Below are 19,438 nucleotides of genomic sequence, written 5' to 3'. Positions count from 1 at the left end.
GTCCATCTGGGACCTCCGCGTTGCGATAAACTTGTCAAACGGAGAAAAACAGACGCGTTGCGACGGGGCCTGTCAAACTAAAAAAAATAGACGAAAAAACATTGAACCCCCATGCACGTTGCGGCATGTTGACTCGCAATAAAACGAAAAACTCGTGAAAGATAAAAATATGAGGGACTAAAGTTGAACAGAAAAAAGTGTTTGTGTTAAATTGTAAAAGATGAAAAGTTTTAAGGTTAAAAGTAAAAAAATTCAAAAAGGTTAAAATGTAAAAGATAAAAAACTTATAGGTTGAAAGTGAAAAATTAAGTTTTTTTTTTTGGAAACACCCTATGTACAAGCATATGAAGCAACAACATGTTGCTTATTTATAGTGTGGTAATTTTCTAAAAAAAGCCCTGTGTTTTTACACTGCTTTACATCTAATATATCCCCCTTTCTCGCAGCGGGATGACTTTCAGGGGGTGTTTGGCCTAGCTTTTTTATCTAATCTTATAGCTTTTTTAGCTTATTTTTACAAAATAAGCACTAATGGGTGTTTGTTTTAGCTTTTTAAGCTTATGCTTATTAGCTTATATAAGCTAATTTTAAAAAGCTTATGAGAACATGGTTTTTTAGCTTATTTGAATAAGCTTATTTGAAGAAGATGGTTTTTTACTCATTACACACAATGATATTATACCCCTTCCCATAATACAAAATAAGTTAACAAACAACTAAAGATTAATTCTTAATTATCAACTTATAGAATATAAGATAATCCAAACACTTAAAAATAATAGCTTATTAAAGAGTTAATTACTGTTTTCGTCCCTGTGGTTTGTCAAAAATCACTATTTCAGTCCATTAGTTTAAAAATTGCGATTTCAGCCCCTGTGGTTTCACTTTCGTAACCATTTCAGTCCCTGTGGTTTCACTTTCGTAACCATTTCAATCCATTATTCTATTAATACAGGGACTGAAATGGTTACGAAAGTGAAACCATAGGGACTGAAATCGCAATTTTTAAACTAATGGACTGAAATAGTGATTTTTGACAAACCACATGGACGAAAACAGTAATTAACTCCTTATTAAATGAACGAAAATAAGTAGAAAAATAAAAGCTAGGCCAAACACCCCCTCAGATCAACGACTCTCCATCGGTTGGGTGTACGATCATTTCCCATAACCTCCGACGATTTCTCTAAACCCTAATAATAATAATAATAATAATTCCCCTATCTTCTTCTTCTTCTGCGATTCCATCATCAGGAAACCCTAACTTCTGTACACAATTCGATTGATTTTAAGTTCGCGAACATGTTGTTGGAATGCTAGAAGACTCCGTTGACCACCATACATTCATGGACACTGGTAGGTTGATTCAATTTAATTTTAGGTCAAACTTACGATTTTTTAGCTTTTCAAGTTTGAATTGCTGTTGAATTTTACATCTGTTAGATGCGATAGGTATGTTAACCCTAACCACATTTACATCTATGAAATTGCTAGGTATATTTGTTGTTGCCTGTCCTATATATGAATTTCTTGTATTATATTCATTAAAATAGAAAATTTAGGAGTCTGATAAGGAGATCTTCATGTAACTGAACGCTATAAGATGCTACTGATCCCGGTAGTGAACATTTGCTACCTGCTTATCTGATAGGATCTTTTAAGCTCCAATTTTTATCTACCTAAGCTCAAAATTGTAATCAAGTTACAATAGGGTATACCTTTTCTCTACAAGTTGTCATGTCATTCTGGCTTGGTCTAAGCAGTCAATGGCGGTGCTATAGCGGTTAGCGGACCTCAGGGTGTGTAGCGGTCCAAATAGCGGTGGCCTATCGCGGTTTCGCTATTAGCGGCGCTAAATACCGCTATAGCGGTGCTATAGCAGTGCTATAGTGGTGGCCTATAGCGGTTATAGCAGTAACGGTGTTTGATTGTGTTAATTCTTAAATTAAATACTTTAAAGTTACTATTAGTATTTGATTTGCAACAGGTTTTTGATAATGGAATGATATTACTATGAATTTTGATATTACTATTAGTATTTTTCAAAGATATATTTATATATATATATATATATATATATATATATATATATATATATATATATACATAAATTATGCATGGTATAAAAATTACCGCTATATCACCGCTATACCACCGCTATAACCTATATATCATATAGCGGACCTTGACCGCTATTCGATTTTGGACCGCTTTAACTGCATAGGGCTTGGTAATCATCTACAATAGAGATGGATCTCATGCATGTTGAGGTAGCTTATCGTTTGTGAGTTTGTCTATATTTATTGTTTTTTTTTCTTTTAGATGTCACTATGAATATACTGTCTTGGTGGAGTTTTGGTATTGTCTACGCGTGGATATGGATACAATCTACAAATCCACGTTGATCATTTGTTTTTTCTGCTTAATGGTAACTTTCTTCAGATGATTTTACAGTTACAGAACAGTTACCTCAAACCGGTTCAGACAAATCCGAACCTAAGGCAATCCCAGATTCAGATGAGGCTGTTAAGGTTGTCCAAGAACTCCCCCAACCTCATGCAGAACCTAAAACTGATTTATCTGGACCAGATGTTAATGCATTTCCCAACAGTGAATTGAATTCATCAGAACCTGTATGTTTAAATTGATCTATTTTCAATGTTGTTAAACTAAATAAACAGAAGTTTTGCTGTTTGCTAACATAAAGCTATATGGCTGTAGGACGAGGCAATTAATGTGAACCCGTGTGAACACAATAGGCTGTATCAGAGATCAGCATCGTCCTGTTCTGATATTGCAGAAAATGATGGTAATTCTTCATTTTTTGTGTTATGTCATATTGGAATTTCAGAATTTATTGTAGTCCATTTTCCATTTTATTACAGAACTTAATATATACTTGATGAAATCTCGAAGGGTGTCAGTCTTGTGCCAAAATTCTGAAGTTTCTCTCTAGTTATTAAGGTTTTTACGTGGAAGTCTCTTTTGACAGTATCAGTCTATGGGTCCGTGTGTTATTGGTTTAACGGACCCTTTATATATTCACTAAAATGTTTTTTTTTTTGTTTGTCTAGGTGTTTTTTGTGGACCATCTTCAGATCATTGCACTGGCGAGTTAGAAATGGTGAGCACTCTTTTGATGTGTGTGATTTGGTGTCTAGTATTGTATAGCTTTGTGTATTTGTCCTTTTTTATTGTTGTTTATTATTTTTACAGGACAATGAAGATATACCAGCAGTGGTATTCTATCCTGAGCATATGGTGTACCGTGATAGTTGTTGTACAAATTGTGTTTTAACCTTCACTAGCAGTTGCTTAAAGATAGAAGGTTCAACTTTAGATAATGACGACAGTACCTTGAGATTTCAGTGGGGTGTTCAGGATATACTTAGTATCAAATCTCAGTTGTATGAGCTGGTAAGTCCACTTTAAGTGTTGAAATATTAACTGTCTTTAAAAGGCATGTGTCATGGGTCTTAAGTAGGGGTGTAAACGAGCCGAGCCGAGCCCAAGCTTGACCATGCTCGAGCTCGGCTCGTTAGGTTTTTATGAAGCTCGAGCTCGAGCTCGGCTCGGTTCGAGCCTACTTCTTTGAGTTTGAGCTCGGCTCGCGAGTAAAACCCAAAGCTCGAGCTCGGCTCCAACTATTTTGAAAACAACCTTAAACGAGCTAAAAGCTCGGCTCGAGCTCACTTCAACATCGCTTAAATGAGCCAAAGCTCGGCTCGAGCTCAGCTCATCAATGTTATCATCATTATTATTATTAATATATTTTATATAAAAAAACTAAAATTTTGTATGGGCTCGTTTAGGCTCGCGAGCCTAAACAGGCTTTGTATTTCAAGCTCGAGCTCGATAACAAAACGAGCTCTATTTCAGGCTCGAGCTCGGGCTCGGGCTCGGGCTCGTTAAGGCTCGGCTCGTTCGAGCTTTTAACTGAGCCGATCACGAGTAACTCTCGAGCCTCTGGGCTTGTTTACACCCCTAGTCTTAAGGGTGTGTTTGGTGTGAGGGTCTAGGATTGAGGGAACGGGGATGATAGTGATAGTTATTGTTTGTTTAGTGGTTTTGCGGATGATATTGTTTGTGAGGGCTAGGCTATAAATAATTAAATATTACGAACCAACAATTTTTTTAAAGTATCGTACCTTTTCTCTATCATCCTTTTATTTCAAACCTGTAAGTAACTACTTATTCTCAATCTCATTACAACCATACACGACCTAAGTGTTTATAATTGTTGTACCTTGAAATTTATGCAGGTAGGGATGGCAATGGTGACAATTCATGTACTTACGGAGGATACAATACAAGCTGAAAATGGTGAATCCAATTCAGGTTAATTTTTTTACACCTTTTGTGCTGCTGTTTTGGTTTTGTTAACGTAACCACTTTCATTTCATCAAAATTCATGATGACCTTAGTTGTTGTAGAAAGTGCTATTTTTGGCTTCTTACATATATGAAATGAACGTAACTCAATAGTAGTTCCCTAAAATGGTTTGAGTCCAAGTAGATTATTTTGAATGTACTAAAGTACATTAAATCCTAGAAAAAGACGGTGAAGTCTGTTTAATACCTTGAGAAGACAGAGAGTCAAGGGTAAATTGGTCATTATGTTCATGTAATTGATTTGTTCTGTACTCAATTCCTCAACTATATACCCTTTTTCAGGCAATGAGCTAAAGTTTGCAATTGTTGGCACTAACTGGTATGGGAGACAGGAAGCAGTCACATCTTTGAACGTCAAATACAAAAATTTATGGAGTAGTATGCTTGAGTCAGAGTGAGTTCTTTAGCATGCTTTTTGATATTGTATTGAATTAACTCAATAATAATGATTGTATTACAATTAGAAAAGAGATTACATGGTTTAAATAGACGTAAACCCTAGCCTAATAATATAATGGGCCAATTTGTTATTTGGGCTGGTATTCCCCCGCAAGTTGAGGGCGGGGAACGACCTGCAACTTGGACCTGAGAAACATGAAACGTTGAGAAGACAAGGGCTTTGTGAATACGTCGGCAATCTGGTCATCAGTCTTAATGAACTTGACATTCAACTTCCCTTTAGCAACTTGTTCTCGAACAAAATGAAAATCCACTTCAACATGTTTAGTACGAGCGTGAAAGACTGGGTTGGCCGATAGATATGTAGCACCAAGATTATCGCACCATAACGTTGGTTTAGAAGCTGTAATTCCCAATTCCCGAAGAAGAGATTCGAGCCAAATTATTTCAGCAACAGCATCGGCAATGGCTTTATATTCAGATTCTGTGGAGGACCGAGAGACGGTCTTTTGTTTACGAGCGGACCACGAGACCAGATTTGAGCCCAAATAGATTGCATATCCCCCCGTGGATCGTCGGTCCACCGGGCAACCAGCCCAATCAGAGTCTGAATATGCTTGAACAAGAGGACTAGATCCATCATTCCAACAGGAATCAGAGAAGGCATGAAGATGAGATGCAGACGAATGCCGGAAAAGGAGCCCAAGATTAATAGTTCCCTTTAGATATCGTAGGATTCGTTTAACAGCAGACCAATGGTTTTCAGTAGGTGCGTGCATAAACTGGCAAACCTTGTTGACTGAAAAAGCAATATCAGGACGTGAGAGGGTAGCATACTGAAGGGCACCAACAATCTGACGATACCTCGTCGGATCAGCATAAGGCAAGCTGTCATTTGGCAAGAGAACTGATTTGACATCCATTGGGGAGGCAACAGGTTTACATTCAGAGAGTCCAGCCCGATTAATGACATCAAGTAGGTACTTTCTTTGAGAAAGAATTAAACTGGAGGTCTGGTGGATGACTTCAATACCCAAAAAATAATGTAGTTTGCCAAGATCTTTAACTTCTAGCATCGAACTGAGCTTTGTGATGATGGAGTTAACCAGTTGGGAGTTGTTGCCAGTGATGATGATATCATCAACATAGACTAAGACATATATACAATGCTACCCCGGTGATTGTAGATGAAGAGAGACGGATCGGTTTTGGAACCGTAAAAACCAACCTGTTGCAAAGCTGTTGACAGTTTAGTGAACCATGCTTGTGGGGCCTGTTTCAGGCCATATAGAGACTTATGGAGACGACACACATGATGGGGTTTAGTAGGATCAACGAAGCCAGGGGGCTGAGTCATATACACTGTTTCTTCTAGATCTCCATGAAGAAAAGCATTTTGAGCATCCAGTTGCTTTACGGGCCAGTTGTTGGAAACCGCAAGGGATAAAACCGTGCGGATAGTGACCGGTTTTACAACTGGGCTGAACGTCTCATGATAATCCACCCCGGACTGTTGCCGAAAACCTTTCGCTACGAGTCGTGCTTTGTAGCGACTGATATTGCCATTGGAATCGGTTTTCAACCTGTACACCCATTTACAATCAACAACGTTAGTATCGACACGAGGGACTAACGACCAGGTTCCGTTTTTGTGTAAGGCCTCTAATTCCTCGGCCATGGCACGACGCCACTCCGGGGATCGGTTGGCAACGGTAAAGGATGTGGGTTCGGTTTGGTTGGAGGTAGTGGAGGCAGTGAAGGCCGAGGGGTCAAAGGGTTGAGTTTGTTTTGGGTTTTGTCGAAGATGAGAAGGACGAGGTCGAGGTGGCGGAGGGTGGTTCTGTGGTGGTGGTGGGGGTGGAGGTGTTGGAGGGTCATTTTGTGGAGGTGGGGTCGGAGTTTGAGGTGGAGGAGGGGGCGGTGGGAATGGTTGAGTGGGTGGCATATTTGGTGTATCAAGGTCCGGAATTGGGTCAGGGAAGATAGAAGTGTAAGGAGACGATGGCGGTGGAGTAGGTTGGGTAGGTAAGGGTTGTTCGTAGGGGAAAACATGTTCGTTGAAGCGTACATGTCGGGCAATATAAACTCTTTCGGTTTGTGGATCAAGGCAGCGGTACCCATGGTGAACAGGGCTGTATCCAAGAAAGACACAAGGGAGGGACCGAAATTCAATTTTATGTCGATTGTAAGGACGAAGATACGGAAAGCACTGACAGCCAAAAACACGAAGGAAGGTGTAATCTGGTTTAGGATTAAAAAGGATTTGGAAAGGAGATTTGTTGGAATTTACTCGAGAAGGAAGACGATTAATGAGGTAGACCGCTGTTTCAAAGGCAAAGAACCAGAAATGTTGGGGTAGATGGGCCTGAGCGAGAAGAGCAGGGCCAGTCTCCACAACATGGCGATGGCGTCGTTCAACAGTCCCATTTTGTTCACTAGTATGGGGACATGACCTGCGATGAACGATGCCTAGAGAGGTAAAAAACGAAGTTAAGTTGCGAAATTCGCCTCCCCAATCAGATTGCACATTTTTAAGTTTTGTATTGAATTGGCGTTCTGCCATGCAAACAAAATTGGTAAACTGAGAATAAACATCCGACTTTTGATTAAGTGGGAAAAGCCACATGTAACGGGAATAATGATCAACACACAATAAGTAATATCGATAACCATCAATTGACAAAGAGGGAGAAGGTCCCCAAACATCACAATAAACCAGGTCTAAAATATTATTACTACGAAAAGTTGAATCTTGCAAATGGAGTTTAGAAGACTTGCCCATTTGACAAGAGGTACACAAAAAAGATGACAATTTATTTGAAACAGGTAAAGAACATGAAGAAACAAGAGAATTAAAAACTCGACCATGGGGGTGAAAAGAGATTAATACCAAATTAACTCAATAATAATGATTGTATTACAATTAGAAAAGAGATTACATGGTTTAAATAGACGTAAACCCTAGCCTAATAATATAATGGGCCAATTTGTTATTTGGGCTGATATATTGTAAGATATTACTATCTGATAGTGATAGGTCTTTTGTTAGTTTCTCTCGGCCTGAACAATCAGGTTCTAGTGTCTACATTCTACAATTCAACGTTTGAATGTTGGTTTACGTAATTCCAATTCATTATTATACTTGATGTGGGTTTGGGAATATTTTTTTCATTAATTTGGCTTTGAGTTTGAATTATGGTTACTTAACTAGCTAATTTTCCATGTGGTGATGATATGTGAATATGTGATTTTGCTTCAGGAATCCTGTCAATGGGGACACCCAAGCATCTTTTACAAAGTATTTTCCCAAGTAAGTGAAAGATGCATTCTTTTTTTTTTCTTGAGTGTCTGTGAGACTGATAACCTTAAATTGATCTATAAGGAAAAATCAGTATTACAAATTGATTAATGGATTTTTACATTGCTTTGGGCGCATGTAGTTTTGATCAGCCTTTTGAAGACATTATATATCCAAAAGGGGATGTTGATGCTGTTTCTATTAGTAAAAGAGACGTTGATTTGCTTCTACCAGACACATTTGTCAACGATACCGTCATTGACTTCTATATCAAGTATGTTGGTTTGCACCTTTTTACTTTAATAGAACAAATACTTTTTATGACAATCCACATAACAAATACAAAAACTTCCGTTTATCCAGGATATAAGTCATTGGTTAGGATTACCTTATTTTCCATGCTTTCTTTTTTAGTCATACTGAGCATGGATTGTTTTTGGTTAAACCCAAACAGGAAATTTCGTTTTTTGGTGTCTTAAATTTGACTGCGTTCTTTTTTATGGTTTAACCGGGTCATCTTTCTTGAATGAAAAAAAAAGAAAAAATAAAGATTACACTTAACCCAAAGCGTATTTGTTTAACTGTGTTTAGGTTTTGTTTTTTTCTGGTTTTTGGGCTTGATCCGTTTCAGTCCAACAGGAAACACATACTATTTAGGTCTTGTGCAATTATAATTCTAGTAAATAAGAGGAATAACAGGAGTCAACATCCAATACCTTACAATATTATTTGGATTTTTGAAAGGTATAATGTAGCTCGCGTCGGTTTACTTTCCTAACAGAACTCTAAACGAATCACAGTTTTCTGTTCTTCTAAAACAGAAAACTGGGCCATCGTCTTTTTAACTTGTTTTTTCAGGTCCTTTTTTTAAATCATTTTTGGACCCTTTTTTTAGGAAAGTAATTATAATTTTAGTAAATAACTCGAACTTTACGTCCTCACCATAGCTTGTGTTGTGTTTCTCCTCACTAATAAGTGTTAAAACTTGTAACTTATGACAGATATTTGAAGAACAAAATAAAGCCCGAGGAGAAACACCGGTTTCATTTTTTTAATAGTTTTTTCTTCCGCAAGCTAGCTGACCCAGAAAAAGGTCCTCTTGATGCCTCTGAAGGGAAGGCAGCTTTTCAACGTGTAAGAAAGTGGACCAGAAAAGTCAACCTTTTTGAGAAAGATTATGTCTTTATTCCTATAAATTACAAGTAAGTTGAAAGAACTAAATTTTCTTTTCCTTACGAAACTCATTTTACAAAAGAAAACTGAGATTTTTTACAGCTATCATTGGAGTCTTATTGTAATGTGTCATCTTGGGGAAGTGGCCACATACAAAGGTTAGTTTTTTTCATTTGTTTTAGCTGTTTTAATTTAGAGTAAACTTCCGTTTTGCTCCCTGTGGTTTGGTCACTTTAACGGTTTTGCTCCAAACCTTTAAAAATAGCCATTTTACTCCCTGATGTTTCGATTTTTTTGCCAGTTTGCTCCCCTCCTCTAACTCCATCCAAATTGTTTGTTTTTCCATTTTGCTCCCCGCAGGGAGCAAACTGGCAACAAAACCAAAACATCAGGGAGTAAAATGGCTATTTTTAAAGGTTTGGGGCAAAACCGTTAAAGTGACCAAACCACAGAGAGAAAAACGGAAGTTTACTCTTTAATTTATATTGGTTATGGATACTCTAATCTTATATTATAATTTGCATCAGATGAAGATGTAACCAAGTTGACCAAAGTGCCATGTGTTCTGCATATGGATTCTATTAGAGGCAGTCATACTGGCCTCAAAGGTCTTATGCAAAGGTAACGTAACATTTTTTTAATCGCAAATCTGGAGTTAAATAAAGATGAAAAACTTGAAGAGCATGACAATCTAAAACTAAACAACTATGGTTTTTATTTTTATTATTTTAAGATAGAAACTTATGTGATCAAACCATTATGGTTTGCATTTGGATATTTTAATGTAGCTACCTTAAAGAAGAGTGGAAAGGGAGGCTACAAGAAGAAGCATCCGAAGACATTTCCTCAAAATTTGATAATATACGTTTCATTTCACTTGAGGTATATATTTGTTCTTTTTGAATCCCTATAAGACAAAGGGCTTAGACCAGTATCCTTTTATTTTGATAAATTAAGAATAGTGCTAGTTGCTTGTTAGTTACTTTTATAAACAGTTGGATGTCAGTTCTGAAATTTTGTTGTTTGTGCAGTTACCCCAGCAGCCAAATACATCCGACTGTGGTTTATTTTTGCTCCATTACGTAGAGCTCTTCTTGGAGCAAGCTCCAACTTATTTCAATCCATTTCATATAACGAAGAGTGTCAATTTCGTAAGTATACTAGCTCGTTATGTACTTATGTTACTAGTTTTCTGGATGATTATTGTTAATATTATCATAATTTACTTGTTTGTCAGCTAAATGTGGATTGGTTTCCACCTGCTGAAGCATCTCTCAAAAGGACGGTTATTCAAAAATTAGTCTATGATCTTCTAGAACGACCTGCTCTTGAAGCTCCTCCATCCGTAACTGCTAATGATGATAATATCCGTAAAAAAACTGCTGAAAATTTCTTTCCAGAGACGTGCAATCCTTCAACGATTTGTCAAAGTTCTCAAGATGATCAGGGAATTGAAATCTCTCTATTACCGTCATTGTCTATGGCAAGTGAACCATGTCCTGTGGGCCCTACCGAATCTTTTAAAGCGGTCTCTGAACCAGGATCGTTTCTCGGCATGCAATTTCCGTCATTCAACGAGACAATGTTTGCCCACTACAAGAGTTCTCCAGACCCACCAATCCAGGTATTTTTTAATCACATTTCCATGTAGTTTTTAGATATTGAGCGGGTTGAGTAACGCGCGAAATTATTGGGTTCTTGAGTACATGTCGGTTTTAGTTGGCTTGAGACGCTAGTTGTTCATTTTTGTTTAAATAGTTAGTGTGGCCACTTACTTTATTTTGGTTCTTGACTCATTTTCTTTTGTCTCAAGCTAGTTTTTTTACCCGCCACGCGTTGTGGCGGCACCGTATGCGACATGATAACGTATAGACTACAATCGACTAGACTCGTTTCCGAACTAAATTTACATCAAAACATACGCTAACTCAAATTTATACCGTCGAATCAAGACGTATTACATTTGACCCGATTTGTTTCAAAACAAAATTGACGTTAAAATGTAGTCCGACTCAAAACGTACATAAAAAGAAAGCATTTTATTATTGACCCGACTCGTGTTCAAACAAAAAATACGTTAAAGCGTAAACGAACTCAAATTTATATCAAAGGTTTGAGGGTTAAAGAAAAGCTAGAAAGTATGGGAGCCTTTTCTGTCAGTTAGAAAGTAGGGGGTCATTTTTGTCAAGTTAGAAAGTTATTTTTGTCAATTTAGAGGGTTGAGGGGTGAATTTTGGCAACTCACAAAACTTCATGGGTGAATGGTGATTTCAAAGATCACAGACCTTTGAAATTAAGGTATTATATAAAATAATATAGGGTAAAGTTCTTGTACAAATAATCTTAACATACTAAACATACAAATTGAAGGAAAACTCAAAAAGACAAGGTGGCATTTTTGTAATTATCAATAACTATCAAAGTTACTCTACAAATATACCTAAAAAAACCTAACCACTCCCCCCACCCCCAAAAAAAACCTAAACCCCCCACCCCCCAAAAACCTAAAAAAACCTAACCCCCCCCCCCCACCCCCCAAAAACCAAAAAAAAAACCTAACCCCCCCCCCCCCCCACCCACCCACCCAAGCTAAAATGCTGAAAACTAAACCCCCCAAAAAACCTAAAAAAATCTAAAAAAATAAAAAAAAAAACACACAAATTATTTTATTTTATTTTTTTAACATTTTTTATTAAAAAATCGCTACTTTTAGTAGCAGCCAAAATATATATATATATATATATATATATTTTTTTTTTTTGCTAACGAAATGTAGCGATTTTTTAATAAAAAATGTTAAAAAAAATTGTGTTTTTTTAGGTATTTTTGGTTGTAACTTTGATAGTTGGTGGTAATTACAAAAATGCCACCTTGTCTTTTTGGGTTTTCCTTCAATTTGTATGTTTAGTATGTTAAGATTATTTGTATTTGATCTTTTGCCAAATAATATATAATTTCAGGTTTTTTTTATTTCCAAAGTCTTATGGAACAAACTGATGTTTGATGCATTAAAAGGTAGACTTTGGTTGACTTTTGTATTGTGGTTACTTGAAACAGGAAGATGTAGAAACTGGGGAACAATATTTTTTGTCTGCAACAGGAATCGATCTCCAGCAAGACAATGGAACATCACCTGAAATCCCATATTCCTCTTTGGATTACAAAAGCGACGAATTTTGGCTTCCGAACAGAAATTCTGAAACATCAATTTCAGGGTGTGAAGATTCATTGGAAGGTGTCAATGGAAATAATCAAACCGATCAACTAAGATTATCGTTAATGGAGCCTGTTGGGATGCTTGATGATAATGAAAATGGTAATCATATTGATCAACAAAGATCACCATTAATGGAGCCTGTTGAGAAGATAGATGATGATGATGATGATGATGATGATGATGATGATGATGATGATAATGGTAATCGAGTTGATCAACCAAGATCACCATTAATGGAGCCTGTTGGGATGCTTGATGGTAATGGTAACGATGCGGGTCTGGTATTATCTTCTAACTGCTTTGACATGCAAGCCAATGGGCCCACGGGTCTTGCATTATCTGCTGATGGGTCGTCTGTGTTGGAATCAGATGAGCAGCATCCTATGAAAAGGATGCGAATGACGGAACCCCTTCTTGAAGGCGGGCCCACCTGTAGCTGAATATAGTGTTTGTTATAACTAATTTATGTTGAAATATATGTAGTAGTTCTCGTGAACAACCCGACACATATTTTATTGGTATCGACAGTTTACTTTTGTTTCTAGTGCTCAAGTTATGGGTGGTTTATTTATTAAAGAATAAGATTGTTTAATCGTTTAAATGTTTCTAATATTCTAGTTAAAGGCTTGAAGTGGTTATGACATATAGTAATAGGCACAAATGTAATCAAAGGGATCGGAAGTCATGGTGTAATTTAGATTTGATGTAATTTTGTAGGCGGCCCCTGCTCTCTGTCTTGGAGACTAGGTGGTTTAGCGTGTGTTTAGTGAAGTTTACGTCTAGTTAAGTTCGGTTAAACTAACAGAACATTGACTAAACTCTTAACATAAAACATAACTCAAACATCAATTTTGGTCTAACATAACTTACACTCTAGACTTAATTAAGATTAATAGTAAAAACCAATAATATAAGATAAAATCAAATTATTAAAAATGTTTTTTCGATTTAAGATTAATAGTGAAAACCAATAATATAAGAATATAAGATAAAAACAAATTATTAAAAATGTTTCTTTGATAATTATTTCTTGAGTTATGGATCATTTTTCACCATTCTTCGCAGTGGCTGACCAAAATTTTCGAGGGGGCGTAAAGTGATGGGACCCAATTTTTTTTTCCCTATCGTTATGTTTTGGGTCAGGTCGGGTTGGTTATTTGATTCAAGTCGGGTCAAATAATAATAGTTCCAAATAAAACAAAGTGTATATTTACCAAACTACCCATCATTTATATACAAAGTTTATAAATATTTAGGATATACAATTTAGGAAAAATAATCGGAGGGGCGATCCTATATAATTTTAAAATTTTTGGACGAAAAATCGGAACTTATAAACTTCTAACCGAAACATTGGGGTGGGCGGGTGCACCCCTGGGCACCCACAATACTTCGCCACTGATTCTTCGGTATTCCCATCGATTCGCATACGACTTGATACGAGTCAGCCATTCGAGTTATTATGTGTCCGTATAGGGATACGGCCTTTTATACGGTTGTATAGCGCTTGTATACGCCAATAAAGCGCATGCAATGTGATGGTATACGCTCATACAAAGGTGTACGGGCATACGTTCGTATCGGTATGACTAATGGATTGATGTGATGGCTAGAGGGCGTGCACCCTGCATCCCGTCAAAGGGGGTTGCTTATGCCACCCTTACCCTATGCCATGTCACTAAATCATACAAATACATTAAAGAGTGAAAAAAAACTTAAAATTTGTGTCAATGACTCATGTTCAACAACAAACTGCAGTTAAACATTTATAATCGTTTCACTTTTTGACAAAATTTACAAATTTCAAACCTCTACTTTAAAATTTAAAAAGAAGAGTTAAATGCCATTTTAGTCCCTGTGGTTTGGGCCATTTTGCCAGTTTAGTCCAAAGGTTTTATTTTTAACCTGTGGGTCCAAAAAGGTTTCACAGGTGCCATTTTAGTCCACTTGGTTAACTTCATCCATTTTTTCTGTTAACGAGAAGGCCAATTTGGTCATTTTGTATGTAATTCTGTTAACTAAAAGGGCAATTCAGCCATACAAAATGACCGAATTGGCCTTCTCGTTAACAGAAAAAATGGATGAAGTTAACCCAATGGACTAAAATGGCAACTGTGAAACCATTTTGGACCCACAGGTTAAAAATGAAACCTTTGGACTAAACTGGCAAAATGGCCCAAACCACAGGGACTAAAATGGCATTTAACTCTAAAATTTAAAAAGAAATACAAACAAATGAAGGAAGGAAGGAAGAATTAATTTTGTTGACACATGCAATCAGGTATCGGATACGTATATACGGACTGTGTTTCTTTTCTCAACCTAATCTGACCTTGTCTATTTTTATGCCCATTTTCTACAGCCTGCTGAAACTCGGCCCACTCGATGCTTTCATTAAGAAAAAGCTGGCTCAACAGCACCATGTTTGGCTTTATAGTCTTCATGTTTCTGTATGCTCGATATCCTAGCTGGAAAACGAAAACCAACCAAACTTTTTAAATGAGAAGAAAAACGCAATTGTGTGAAGATCACTTTTCGAATTTATATTTTGGAGGTAACGCATACATACCATTGCATTGTGCATATTGCCCGGAGAAGCAGAAATGAAGATGTCGGTGTGCATACTGACATAATAATCAACAGCAGCTAATAAAGATGCCTTTTTGTCAACTTGAGCCCGTTCTTCGTCGGATGCAAGACTTTTTTTATCCTCCATAAGTGGAAACATCTTGCGCAGTGTAGATATCCTTGCTTCTCCACCATAAACCTTTAAATAAAAATACTCTTTTTTTTCAGGGACAGCGCAAGCATTTTATGCAAAAGCTTCTTCGATTGTTTTTGAGTAATTGACATGTTAAAAAAACCATCATTGGCTTTTCAATGGTAGGGAGTCGAAAACGGGTAACTTAGACCCGTAAACACTTTTTCTTCCAATTTTTTATATTTTTTTATAAAATAATGAGTGTTTCAGATATGATTAAATAATAGAATATCATTTCAATAGTAATTAGTGTTTTTCGAAAAAAAAAAACTACGAAATTTTCATGGGACAGGTTATAAATAGGGGTCCAAACGAGCTGAGCGGCTCGCGAGCTGCTCGAGATCGGCTCGAGAAAAAGCTCGAAACGAGCCAAGCCTTATCAGCCCGAGCCAAGCTTGAGCCTAAATTAAAGCTCGTTTATTTATCGAACCCAAGCTCGAGCCTGGCATGTGAAGCTAATCGAGCCTTATCGAGCCTAGTGTAATATTAGTTTTTATTAATGTTTAATAACATTTACCCGTTATTTAAAGTTGTCTAGTAAACGAGCCCGAGCTTCAGTTATCGAGCTTGTGTGCCTAAACGAGTCTATTATTTATATTATTTTATTAATATAAAAATCAATAGATAATAAACGAGCCGAGCTCGAGCTTGAGAAACTACCAACGAGCCGAGCTCGAGCTCTCATAAGTTAATCAAGCTCGAGCTCGGGCTTGGCTCGGCTCGGCTCGTTTGCCCCCGTAGTTATAAATACCTTGTGGGATGCGAGATAGAGGCGTGTATTGTTGTTGAAGCCCAAAGCTCTCAATAGCAGCCCGATCTCTTCAGGAGTAAGCGGGCAACGTCCTTGTTTTCTCAGCTCGTCATTACTGAACTGAGTTTTCATGACACGCCCCTGCCAAATTACTTGACGGTATTTTGCAAGAGCCAACTTCTCTGCTTTTCCACCACCAAAATCACAAGCTGAATGTGCAGCCATATCCTGTCGAATAATATAAACGTTGTAAAAAAACAATGAGAAATAGGATCAGGTTTACGTCCTAAAAGATGGTGATGAGAAAATACGGAAAGAAACATACTTTGTCGAAACGAAGATGTAAAACGATAAACTTTCCACTTCCCCTTTCATCCTTTGTTCGTTTGTTTGTACTAGGAGAGCTTCTAAGGCGTTGAACCAGGTTGTCACCTAGTAGCTTTATATGAGGAACAAAAGCTAACGCTTGGAAGTTAACCTTACATCTTAGAAGCTGGATCTCTTTCGGCAAGTTATCGAAAGCTAAACGGTGCGAGAACGGGGCAATAGCAACAATTCCATGACTGAAACAATAAAAAATAAAATATACCAAAATGTGAAAAAGGATAAAACAATTCAAGACACATATCCAAACACCTTTTAAATATTGTGACGAATAAAACAACAACCACAGACCTATCTAGCATAGGCAGCACATTTTCGAGATACCAATTAGCGGAAGCATGAAGAGGGGCCGTTTTGATTCTAGTAGCACGTATGCCTGTGGCATAGTACTCCCTTGTACTCCAAGAATACATGCTGGGAAGCTCTTTAACTATTGAGATTTCGTTGCGCAGCACCTCCATAAAATGATCAACATCAAATATATCCGTAAAAGTACTGCAAAGTAAAATTTAACTTTTTACCAGTGATAAAGGAGTTAACAATAAAATCAAAAAAAAAAAAAAAAAAAAAAAAACTATGATAGTGACCGACAATTCAACAAATACCTTGAATCTTGCCAAACAGGATTTACTTCAAGGTGTGGAATTACTAGCGTTGCGTTTAAGATCTTAGCGACAGCAACTGCATCACAAATCTATCCGAGAAAAGATTTAAAGAATAAAACATGATATAAAAACCAAATGGATAAAAGAAGAGCGCGTACCCCCATTCTCTGTTGGTTCAATCCTCCATCAAGAAACACCTGAATATATCCCCGAGATTTCTCTGGATTGACTTAAAAGAACAAAAATGCGATTCAATTATAATATATTAATATCACGCTTGAAAATATAAATTGTGTAGTTTAAGGGACTCACATGGAACGACAGCAGAGTCGCGACAAGGTTTCCATCCTTGGTAAACCAATGGAGACCATAGATCCGACTGCAGTTTCTCCGACTGAGCATAGAACATGTATCAGGTTACATAAACAATAAAGGTTTTTTTGCATAGTATTCCAACTAACTTTCACTTTTGTCTCGTTTCAGTCAATTCTACTTGTTTTTTTAACATACAAGTCACTAAAATACGGTTTTTGTCCCCTTTGGATCATTATAGAGTATTAAAAAAATAACCCAAAAGGGACAAAAACCTTAACATCTAGTCCACATAATGACCTAAATGGTACAAAAAGTCCTCATAATGAACCAAACTGGACAACTAATGAGTGGCTAAGGTGAGTTAGGTGCACCTCTCGACCAGTGGAGAGTACATAGAAATGACTCAAATGTACAAAAAATCCAATGACTAAAACAGTACATGAGTAAAAGTACATTCTTTTATTTCTTTTTCTTTTTTTGTTTTTTTAAAAAAGCCCTATAATAAATGCGAAGGTGAGTTCCATATAAATACATTCCTAACTCACAATTTCTTGATGCAGCGCACCCTCTAATAGACGAATGTGCTTGGCACTCGGAGCAATCCATTCCTGCAATAAGAAAGAAGTCGCATAAAACACTTGCAACCTTGACTTCACATGAAAGTCGTATAATGATCATCTAACCAGTTGCACTTTATCTGAATAATGAAAAGAGACTATAAAACTTTCATGTAAATGAACATGAAGTTCATATATATATATAATGTACCACCTAAAAATGCGAGTAAAGCCTATCCGAATGTTGCCATACGAAGCTACCCAATCATGAGGTTTACATCCTTTACTACTCATTTTCCATTATTTTTTTCTCCAGTGAGCATACACTGTCACTCACAATAGAGAAAATTGAAATGAAGGTATGTTATTGTTGTTGTTATTCATTATTGCAATTTGAGCATCACATAAATGGCCAAAGCTCTCATCATCACTCTCTCCATAGTTTGCAAGAAGTAGAAGATCAAATCATCCTTTGTTGACAAAGATTTGTGGTAACTGCTCATCACGCATTTACACTTGTTCTTCACAAATCACAGTAACCATACCCAATCAGTTATAAAATCTCAACTTTTGTTAACCCTACCTACCTAATAGAACATACATACATACTCCGTCAGTTAAATTAGATTGTTGTGGAAATGAAATGAAAAGTAAACCCTAATAAAGGAAAGGAAATTAGAAATCTTACGGAAAAGAGAGAAGGATAAGCACGACCTAGCGGATGAAAGAGATTGGGGAAAAAATTGGGAACAAGGATGAGGAAAATTCCGGCCAAGGCAGCTCGGTGTGATTGGCTTTGGAAGTAGTGGAGCTTCATCTTCTTCTTCTGTGCATATGTATGTATGACACTCGATCGATCTGGGTAAGTAGACTTACTTACTTTGAGTGATTGATTTGATAAATCTTACCGATGCAACATCTGTCGGCCAAATGCCTTTTTTCCTCTTTACTTAATCGGATCCTGTGGTTTTGTTTTGTTTTGTTTTGTTTTTTAACGGCAAGCAGTGCGTGCAACTGGTTGGACTTTCAACGGGACACCCGGAGTACATCATTTAGATTTGAGATGTGTTTTTTGTGACGTGGCAAATTTTTTGGTGTTTTTATTTTTTTTTTTTTTTTTGAACGGCAAATTTGGATCACTGACGGACCACTGGAGTATCATCGTGCCACCAGCAGAACCACCCGATCATATCCATCTCCACTAGGCAATAATGCCTATACACCAATTCAGGAGGAAACCCAATAAATCTGGGAAAACCCCCTTTGTGAGAATCGAACTCATGACCTAATGGTCATAAGCCTTATCCCACCACCAAGATACCACTAGGCTATAATGCCATGGGTTTTTTGGTGTTTTTATTATTGGGTGAAGTTGTTTTTAAGAAGAGAGAGTGTGTTTTAGATTGTGGTGAAAAACTAGAAAATATGAGTTATCTGAGTGTATGGAGGAGAGAGGAAAGAGAGTGGTGTTTTACTGTTTTTAAAGAGAGAATTTGTTGTGAGTGAGCATGAGAGAGAAATGAGTTGGGCAGGTGCCATGTCACTCATTTTTTCTCCCCTTATTGTGGATGCTCTTAGGGCAGTATC

At 37.0% G+C, this 19,438-nt stretch overlaps 2 protein-coding genes across 7 annotated transcripts; one reads left to right on the top strand and one right to left on the bottom strand.

Annotated features, from left to right (window-relative positions):
• The first annotated feature begins 1,111 nt into the window (after positions 1-1,111).
• On the top strand, positions 1,112-13,079 carry LOC110942416 (probable ubiquitin-like-specific protease 2B). Of its 6 annotated transcripts, none has more exons than XM_022184174.2 (16): positions 1,112-1,356; positions 2,461-2,633; positions 2,722-2,809; positions 3,075-3,124; positions 3,217-3,417; positions 4,263-4,338; positions 4,674-4,785; positions 8,050-8,100; positions 8,231-8,362; positions 9,090-9,290; positions 9,364-9,419; positions 9,789-9,882; positions 10,050-10,143; positions 10,293-10,412; positions 10,499-10,885; positions 12,310-13,079. In XM_022184174.2, exons 1-16 carry the CDS (start codon positions 1,314-1,316, stop codon positions 12,916-12,918), a joined length of 2,487 nt encoding a protein of 828 aa, XP_022039866.1. In that variant the 5' UTR covers positions 1,112-1,313; the 3' UTR covers positions 12,919-13,079. The 6 variants fall into 6 exon arrangements, with proteins under 6 accessions (XP_022039866.1, XP_022039865.1, XP_022039862.1 ...); XM_022184173.2 differs by having other exon boundaries at positions 2,455-2,633; XM_022184170.2 differs by having other exon boundaries at positions 2,449-2,633.
• A 1,563-nt stretch (positions 13,080-14,642) lies between these two features.
• LOC110942415 (O-fucosyltransferase 31) lies at positions 14,643-18,773 on the bottom strand. Its single transcript, XM_022184168.2, has 10 exons — positions 18,540-18,773; positions 17,840-17,902; positions 17,292-17,373; positions 17,138-17,208; positions 16,980-17,068; positions 16,666-16,869; positions 16,316-16,553; positions 15,991-16,218; positions 15,048-15,245; positions 14,643-14,946 (listed from the first exon to the last, which is right to left on the bottom strand). The coding sequence occupies exons 1-10, from the start codon at positions 18,666-18,668 to the stop codon at positions 14,734-14,736; spliced, it is 1,515 nt and encodes a 504-aa protein (XP_022039860.1). The 5' UTR covers positions 18,669-18,773; the 3' UTR covers positions 14,643-14,733.
• Positions 18,774-19,438: the final 665 nt, after the last annotated feature.

This window comes from Helianthus annuus, chromosome 5 (genome assembly GCF_002127325.2).
Source record: "Helianthus annuus cultivar XRQ/B chromosome 5, HanXRQr2.0-SUNRISE, whole genome shotgun sequence".
NCBI lineage: Eukaryota > Viridiplantae > Streptophyta > Magnoliopsida > Asterales > Asteraceae > Helianthus > Helianthus annuus.
The sequence above is the reverse complement of the archived record's forward strand: the minus strand, read 5'-3'. Positions and strand labels throughout refer to the sequence as shown.